The sequence below is a fragment of the Solea senegalensis genome, linkage group LG8 (assembly GCF_019176455.1).
Source record: "Solea senegalensis isolate Sse05_10M linkage group LG8, IFAPA_SoseM_1, whole genome shotgun sequence".
In the NCBI taxonomy this organism is placed as follows: domain Eukaryota; kingdom Metazoa; phylum Chordata; class Actinopteri; order Pleuronectiformes; family Soleidae; genus Solea; species Solea senegalensis.
In genome coordinates, this window is record NC_058028.1 from 24,287,069 (window position 1) to 24,296,341 (window position 9,273).

Below are 9,273 nucleotides of genomic sequence, written 5' to 3' on the forward strand. Positions count from 1 at the left end.
CCACATAAATATGAGGGAACATGCTTCTTGATGCTACTCAGGGCCACACTGTGGGAGTAGTGGTTTGCACCCTTGCCTTTGCAGCAAGAAGACCCGGGTTCGAGCCATGCAGAAGGGCCTTTCTAAATGTCATGTAATATAATGTAATGTGTGTACGTGGGTTTTTCTGCGGGTATTCCAGCTTCCTCCCACAGTCCAAAAACATGCAACAAGGGGATGAGATAAATTACTCATTCTAAATTGACCGTAAGTGTGAGAGTGAATGGTTGTTTGTCTCTAAGTGTGTGGCCCTGTGATGGGCCACTATGTCAGCTGAGATGGGCACAGCACCCCCCTGTGACCCTCCAGTGGAGGATAAAGCAGTCAATGATGGATGGATCATTTTAGTTTTGTGAATTCAACTTGAGGTGTAGCTCAGTGTGTTCAGATGGAAGATGCACTGCAGGGGTGAGAGACGAATGTGTGTAAGGACTCTGTGTGATGTTTCTGAAGATGTGAAAACTAACATTAGACCAGACAGGATCTGGTCTGATCTTTAATAGAGGGACTACAAGTGCTTTATATCGTGTGGTTGTGATGCACACATCAAAAAACATTGCAAAGGCAAAGTTGCAACCTCCAAAAAAAACAATTTATTTTGTTTAAAGTTATGTTGAATTTCCATTCAATATTTCACCTCGTCAATCTCTGCAAGGCTGTACACAGTAGTCATGTTCAGTGTGTGGCCAGCAGAGGGCACAATTGGTCCACACAACTCAAACTGTGAAACATTTTGATAATGATAATAACTCAGTGTTATGGAATTAGAGTTTATGTAATAAGTACTTCAATTGTCCATTAATGATAACAATACAAAAGAAGAGACTGATTGTGGAAACATTCACGAGGCGAAGACACATGCACAAAAGATCAGTCTTTTTTTTATTCAGAGAATATTTACAATATTCGAATTATTGTCAGTTAGCAAACTTACATTTTCATTAAGCTGTTTATAATTCATGTTTTAAATTCACATAGCTTATTCCTCTGGGACTTGTTTTGTATGTGTGTCCAGACATTAGTTTAAGTTGCACCTTCTTCACCTCAGTGATTGCTTCTGCTCCTCCTTCACTTTTTGACCTCTCAGTGAGGTCAGTGATCCTGTAGACCTTTTCTACTCTATACTGACCTCATCTCTAGATGTGGGGAAGTTTTAATCTACCAAAGCAGCTCACTCTAATCTGCTTGCCCCAAGACCCACAACTGATTAACACCATCCAGCAAACTGCTGAGACCCAGGCCCCGTGACCCGGCTTATGTCAAGGGTTATCTACTCGGTTTCTCCTGTCTTCCCTATGAACCTGGCTCCGGTGCATCGACTGCCATTTTAGCATCTTTGTGCATTCCAGTCTCATGTGATGGATGCAGCTCTTACTCTTCAACGGTTTATATATATATATATATATGTGGGTGTGTATATATATATATAGTGTATAACTGTTTTGAAATAAGTTGTTGGATTTTTGTAGCATTAGAATAAGCCCCATAGATGCTCTTGTACCTCATTGTTTTGAAGTGGAAGCTCAAAATACAAACCAAAAACATCTTGGTTAGGGCGAGCAGAGGAATAGTGCGTTTGTTGCACTTCTCGGTCTCACCATGAGATGGCACTAATTCTTACACACTGGACCAGGGCTCTCCATGTCTCTTTGTGACATGGAGAGCCAGTTTGAAATGTTCTTCTCATCTAGTGTGCCTTTATCAACAATAACACAAAGTTAAATTATGACACAAAATACAAAAACATTTCCAATATACCTGGAATGTTATTCCATTCATAGAGCACATCTCAGTGCTGTATCTGCTCAAGCTTAATGATAATAACAATAATAATAATAATAATTTTAAGAAAAAACATCTTAAAAAAACGTTTAATACGCGTTTAATAAACATATTGCTCTGTCTGGGAAGTTAGGCCAAAACTAAGTAAGTGAGGCCAGTGTTTATGCCGCACCTGTGGCATATACTGCATATAGTGCAGTGGTGTGTCTGGTTTAGTCTCACTCACACTTCAGACCAGGCTGTTCTAGTCTGTAGTTTCCATGTGGTGGGAAAAACCTAATTGAATCATACACCTTTTGAAGATAATTTTTTTTGCCACACCCCTTTACAAGATACTGTTAATTTACTGAGCAGACCTTGTACTCTTTGTGTTCTTACACTTCAAGTGTTTCCCCTCAGTGGGAACTCACCTTTGGACAAAAGCATGTGCTAAATAAGTAAATGTAAATATGTGTCACAGTGCAACATCAGTATAACACCTTCATTTAATAGCTATTATATCTACAAACAACAATTATCTCTTCTTTTTCACATTTCCATCGAAGCAAACTATGCCAGTATAGAGATTTAAACACTCCAAACTAGACAAACACACAACTTATAAACAAAAGGCAAATATTCACTTTGCATGAGAAGCGTTTCCATCATCTTTCATCCTGTCATGTGTTCATGCAGAAGCATTGAATGTCCCATGGAAACCGTAGGGGATGTTGACAGGCACCGAAGCTCGGCCCAGCTCCTCAAACGTCTTGGCATCCAAAACCAGGAGGAATGTACTCTTGTCCTTGAAAGAAGAAGAACAGATTAGTGTGCGAGAGTTCCACACATCAGCAGTATTATTAATACAACATTAATATTTGTAATTGTGAAGTACTCCTGTATCACTGCTGAATTATGGGAATGCGCCGAATCATCCGTGACAAAGGCCAGTCTAGTATAAAATGACTTAAGTAAAAGTCTTAAAGTTTATGACGTTTACTGTACTTAAGTATCAAAAGTAATTTTCTGATATAAATGTAGTGAAAAAGTGAGGAGCCATGGTGGCTCTATGAGGGTTATGTGTCCTTGAGCCATGTTGCAGCGTGTGAATGGGTGAAACGTATAGTGTAAAGCAGCTCATTGAGACTAGAAAAGCTCATATAAATAAAGACCATAATACCGACTCTTCTTCTTCTGATTTTAGATAGTTAGGGGAAATGCAGTGGAGTAAAAGTTGATAGAAATAGAAATAAAGTAAGGTAAAGTACGTCTTAAGTATAGTAACAAAGAACACTGGCATTGTCATTGTTTATGGTACAGAGAAATAATCTGTTTGTCCAAGTTTAACCTGACTCACCTTGTTTGGAGTGATGACGACAGACAGGACGACGCCGTCGTCCTCCTCTGTGGCATGAGGGGCGGGTACGAAGATTGGCTCAGAGGGATAGAGACCAGGTTTCTCCCACACCTGGAAAAAAAGAATCAAATAAAATCAAAAACTTCATTCTCTTCATTCAGAAGCGCTTACATTGTCAAATTTTCAATATTTTGATATTGATGGTAAGATAAAAATATGAATTTTATGGAAATGTTCTTGCATTAGGGGTGGGAATCACAGGGTAGCTCACAATATGCGATAGCAGTAATATCACAATACAAAGACAATCAGAGAGCGATACATCACGATATCTAACCGAAGAAGGGCGGGATTTCTCAATTTGTCCACAACATAGGGAACAATTTGCATAACTAACTTATATTAAAGACTACATGCAATATTAAAAGAGACAACTGTGTCATTATCTTTGTGCGGGACACATTAGAGGGGACTCGCCTTCATGTGTTTCCCGTGCAGGTCCATCTTGATGAGCGTGTCTCCCACCAGGTGTCTGAAGCCACAGCCATAGAAGTAGCGGTAGGGCCGAGTGTTGTATTGACCGTAGTTGATCTGAGGGAACTCCAAACCTCCGTACTCATGAAGCTCGTCTCCGTGAAGGTCCTCGTGGGTACACACCACCTGCACCCATGGCACAGTAAACAGTAAACCAAAGCGGATAATAAGATAAGATAAAAACTATTATATTAAAAAAATATTAATATTAAAAAAATATGTGTTATATCCTGGAGGAGGTACTTGATTTTGCTTTTGGGGCACTTCCTGTGAATCATTCACATGCAGAAATGATCGATGTGGTTTTGGCTTCTTAAATTTGAATATTTATTAACATATTGCCGTCTAACTTTATAATCTTATTTGTTGTTCATTCAGAAACTTTACTATAAAATGAAAAAATGCTTGAATATGAGGTCAAAACAAGCATTGTTGACAATGTAAGATGTACAGTATACACATAAAACTGTGTTTACACTCTGGGTCATAGAATTGTATCAAGCCACAGCCTTAAAAAGGAACTTTATGGTCTTTTGTGCTCGATCAGTGGGAGTTGGCACCTTCTCCCAGACGGGCCACACACACACACATGTGCATAGATACATGTCAGTCATGCCTTTACCTTGTTCCTCTCAGTTCTGATACAAGTGGCCATGCTGTGTTTGCGGGTGTTCAGGTTCTGGTAATGGGGCGTGTCATGGTCCACCTTCAGGGGCAGCACGAAGCGCCGCGGGAACGCTCTGCATATGGTGTTGTACACCTGACGACGAGGAAACGGGAGTGTTTTCAGTAAACACGCGGTCACATCATACACACATGCAGCGGCATTTCAAGGGAACAACTACTTTGAGATTTCTTTTTGCCTCCCTCAAGCATAGCAGTGCTTCATGGTGTATATGTGCGAAGGACAACAGAAGTGATAATTAAGTTGTTGCTGAATTATTACTGATTGCACAATAAAAATATTCATAAATGCATTTTTAAATAGATTAATTAAGCTATAAGGAAAATCTAAACTTGGCAATAAAGGTCCAGTGTGTAAGATTTATGATATTGTTTGGTTGTCATAGCCTTAAAATAAGCGTTTTAAATGTACTTTAAACAAAGGTTTTGTTTTACAGGGGGGCGTCGTTCAGCACCTCCACGTTTCAACAGCAGCCTGAATCGATAAACCAGCTCCTCATGTTTTGAGGCATCAGCTGACGCCGTATAACGTAGGACAACATGGTTTCTGCTATGCAAAGGCCACTGTAGTTGACCTGCAGATTGTAACGAATTAAAAAGGGATCGACATAAACAAAATAAGTCAATAAATGTAAAAACAAATACATGTAGTATTTCATTTCAGCATCCCATTAGACTGAGATGCAGACAGCTGCTGTTTTTAACGCCCCTGCACATAAAGATTTGTCTGGAAAAGTCATTAAAGTGCTGAATGTGGAGCTCAACTTAACCTGCTAACCTCATCAAGTGCCTCTCCAGACTTCCGCAGGTTCTGGATGTTGTAGTTCGCGATGACCTGTCCATCGTCTGAAGCGCACATGTCCAGGATCAAGAAGCCGTCCTCCTCGTACGCGTTGATCTGGTGGAAGGTTGACAGTGGTTTGGCCAAATACTTGACGGAGCTGACCTGAAACGCAGGAGTGAACCCACGTTGGTGTTACATTCAACAAAATCTTCGAGGACAAACTGTATTACAGACAGTTTGAGCTTTACCTTTCCTGTCTTCTTGTGAATCAAGTGGAAGATGGTGTTGAGGGTTGGGTCCCAGGAAAAGCCATCGCTGATGCTTTTCCCCGTCATCTTCCCCGTGACAATCTTTACCAGGTCCATCTTAATGGGCTGCTCGATAAACACCACGTAGTTCTCAGACATGGCTGCACAGGAGGGAGAAAATGTTTGTTTTGAATGGACTGAAATAAGAGATGCGCTAACAACGTTCTCCATTTTTCTTGATTTTCTTAATGAAAACATGTCCAGAACCACACTCTATACTATATAATGTACTGGTATCATTTTAGAGCTGATGACGGCCAAAGGCAGAAGCAAGTGGCAAAAAAAAATCATTTTATATATTAAAGAAATCCAGATATTTTCAGATATATTTGTCTAAATAGTGTTGAGCTTCAGTTATTTGGTTTTATTTTGGAGGTACTCAGTTTTTTAGTTTAAGTTTTAATTGAACTGGTTCAGCATCATCACACTTAGCGCTTCACTTTTGCAGTGTTTCCACTACATGTTCCCAGCTCGCCTCGGAAATTAATAAATGAATACCAGATCATTTGTGTGATTTTACTGAAAGGTTTAAAACCAAGAGTGACACTGGTTTGTTGTAAATAACACTACTATAATTAATGCAATGTATAAAGTCAAGCACTGGTTACTCTTAGGTAGCGGGATGTGGGGGCCCCAAATCCTATTCAACTTAGGGCCCCATAAAGGCTTGGGCTGGCCCTGTGCGGTCCATTTTTCGACACATTAGGTATTTATTTGACTCACCAAAGCTGTGATAGTATGAAGGTTTACTCTTGTCCACTGAGGGAATGGAACACAGCACGGTGGTTCCCTCCAGTGTCTCCTCGGCCTTTTTCTTGGTTGGAGGCACGCGGATGATGTTGTAGTACGCTCCTGTTGACACACATTCATGAGGCTCAGAGGAGCAGCTGGAAACTGGAAACGTCGAGGTGACGACTCGTAAACAAACCTTTGACGGTGTAGGAATTTCCCATGTTGTATGTCGTTCCGTCCGGCTCAGTGTGAGGATGTGCAGTGGCTCCGTTCACAGCAATGAATTTGCTCCAGTTCACCTAACAAGGAACAAATACTGTATGAGTGTACAGAGTAGATCCAGGTGTTAGTGTTATGTATTAGATGATAATTACAGGGATTCCTGCAGGTTTCAAGTTAAATGTAAGACTAACATCAAGTATAAAACAAATTACCTACAGTTCTTTCAAAGTAAAAGCACGTCCCCAATGTGCAAAATAAACATCTTATTCTCAGACACTTTCAAGTTACAAAATGTCGAATTTGAGGAGCTTGGGAAAGATTGGAAAATTTAATACACGTCCCTGAAATGGCCACCTTTTTTTAAATGTTTTATTTTCTTTCTTTTTTTTAAATCACAAAGGTAATTGTACATGAAATTACTTTATAAAACTGAATTGTGTAATTCCAAATGAAACAAAAAAAATAAGCAGATTAATACGATCAAGACTTTCATGACCTACTAAGTGATATTATTTTTTTTACCTTTACATTCAACATAACGTTACCTTTCCGATCGTCTCCAGCGTCTCAGGATCCACCTTGTGCATGACGTTGGTTTCTGTGCTGACATAATAATCCCCTTTGTAGGTCACAAAGCTCACATTGGCATTATCTGAGGGCTCTAGAAAAGAGGAGGCGTGTTGATGTTGAGGGTCACAACACAGCACAAGCCCAATAACAAAACGTTTGATTTCTGAGGAAACTCACTCGGCATTTCAAATCTCGACAGGAAGCGCAGGAAGAAGTTTTTACAGGGGTCTGGCACGTTGACCGTCCCAAACTCGGACACTGCAATGCGGTTGCCCTCCTTGTTGGCCTGGTAGCTGTCACTGGACAGGAAGCGGCTTTTGTACGTCACCTGACCGCTGCATATTTTGAACTGGTGGAGGAGAGCCATGCCGTCAAACCAGTGGTTGAACCTGGTGACAATGGAGGGAAGACAAATATATTTACATCCGTCTTTGCTAAGGCTTTTCAGAGGGAATCTTCCCCTTTAACTTAACTTAACTCAAGGACGAAAGAGTGAGCAATAATTATGAAGTCTTAGTCATCTCTTTATCCTCATTTATCCTTCATTTAGCCAGGAAGGTCCCATTGAGATCTCTTCTTCCAGGGAGTCCTGGTCACGATAGCAGCATAAATAGTAAAATTGTTGGCCGGGAAACTGATATTACAAGTCTGGAAGTTTGACAAACTTCCCACTCTGGATACATATGTGGTTGAAGGACAACAAGAGAAGATACAGTGAACAATACACTGAAAAATATCAAGTCGATTAAATGTATCGCACAAATATTGTCACAATCCTAACACAGACCTTTGATTTATTCTCAGTGTTTTGATAGGTTTGGACTTTTTGTTGATCTGTTTTCTTTAACCTATGTTTTTTTAGTTTCATTCTGTTTCATTTCCTGTTTTATTTTGAAGTTTTTCCTTGTGTCTACCTGTTACTTTTGATCGTCTGCCCCGCCCTAACGTGTCTCACCTGTGTCTGATTATCCCTGCCACTCTAGTGTATTTAGCCTCATTATTTCTCATGTGCACAAATGGGTGTTTTACTCTGTTCCAACCAGTTGAAAATCAATAAATAGATGTAAAAAAAAGGTGACTCTTAGATCAATGATTTGCAGAAAGGTAGCGCTCACCTGTGATCCCCGATCTCAAACTTTCCCGGTCCATTTCTCAAGAAGCTCCCGTTGATCCACTGTGGGATGGTGCCGGTGATGTTGGTGCTGATGGACTCAGGCATTTCCTCCACTGAGCTCACGATCTTCTCGATGCAAGGCAGACCATGCACGTCTGTGAAATGGTGGATGTTCTGCCTCGACTTGGATTTGTTAAGCGCTGCGGGGAAGTTGCAAACCAAAGTCGGTTTCCTCATCCACAAAACACAAGAGAGAATATGGAATTGTGAGTAGCTTTTAGAGTCAGATGTACCTGTGGTGTTGATGATGGAGGTCATGGCTGTAGCTTCGTCTCAGTAGTTTGCAGCTGATGTGTCGGAGGCCTGCGCTCTTCAGTTCTCCGAGTCTGACACTTTGCTTTATATGGTTCTTCTGGGAGTCACACCCCCTACCAGTTAGATAAGTACGCAATCAAACCATGCCTTCATGCTTATGCAAGCCTTCAAAAAGAAATACTTTGTCATCAACAGATTATACAAGGGGGTAATTCATTAAGAGATAATCAATTCATTCACGGTTTGCTGCAAATACAGTGATTATTTTGACATTTATTGTTTTGTCATGGCACCTAATAAATGCACATGTGTAGTGATGGGGAAAAACACGGAGCCTTGGATGATTTGCTGGACTTTTTTTTCTTATTTCATTTTCTATTTCTGGGATAATTAAAGCATTTGGGAATTTTCCTCCTCCTCTTTCTTATTTACAAACAAAACAAGTGCCTCATATCTGCTCATCAATAAACCATGCTTTTGTTGCCTTTACCTGATGATTTAAACTTACTAAACTTAGGTTCAATGCAGTTTTATTTTGTTTTTATTTTTTTCTCATCATCACTACATTTAACATTTAATATGCTTCTCTTTACAGAATGGCTTACAGGCCAAGTTCAACATTATTATTATTATTATTGTTGTCTCGTTTCATTACTTGATGTGACAGAATATCGTTCAGAGTGGAAGTACAGAATATTCTTTTCTTATCTATATAGCTTTATAACTGCTCACTTAGTGTTATCTATGGCAACACCATAAATACTGTTGAAACATGTGTGTGATGTGTTGTTTGGGTAAAAAAAAAAGAGCAGGGATTACAATTTTCAGTTCAGAAATCTAAATCTATATATAT

At 39.9% G+C, this 9,273-nt stretch overlaps 1 protein-coding gene across 1 annotated transcript; it reads right to left on the bottom strand.

Annotated features, from left to right (window-relative positions):
- Positions 1 to 904: 904 nt before the first annotated feature.
- On the bottom strand, positions 905 to 8,466 carry LOC122773125 (beta,beta-carotene 9',10'-oxygenase-like). The gene is made up of 12 exons (XM_044031528.1): positions 8,399 to 8,466; positions 8,107 to 8,305; positions 7,169 to 7,380; positions 6,967 to 7,082; positions 6,396 to 6,498; positions 6,191 to 6,319; positions 5,408 to 5,568; positions 5,154 to 5,321; positions 4,314 to 4,451; positions 3,635 to 3,817; positions 3,158 to 3,268; positions 905 to 2,605 (listed from the first exon to the last, which is right to left on the bottom strand). Exons 1-12 carry the CDS (start codon positions 8,421 to 8,423, stop codon positions 2,489 to 2,491), a joined length of 1,662 nt encoding a protein of 553 aa, XP_043887463.1. The 5' UTR covers positions 8,424 to 8,466; the 3' UTR covers positions 905 to 2,488.
- Between the last annotated feature and the right edge of the window lie 807 nt (positions 8,467 to 9,273).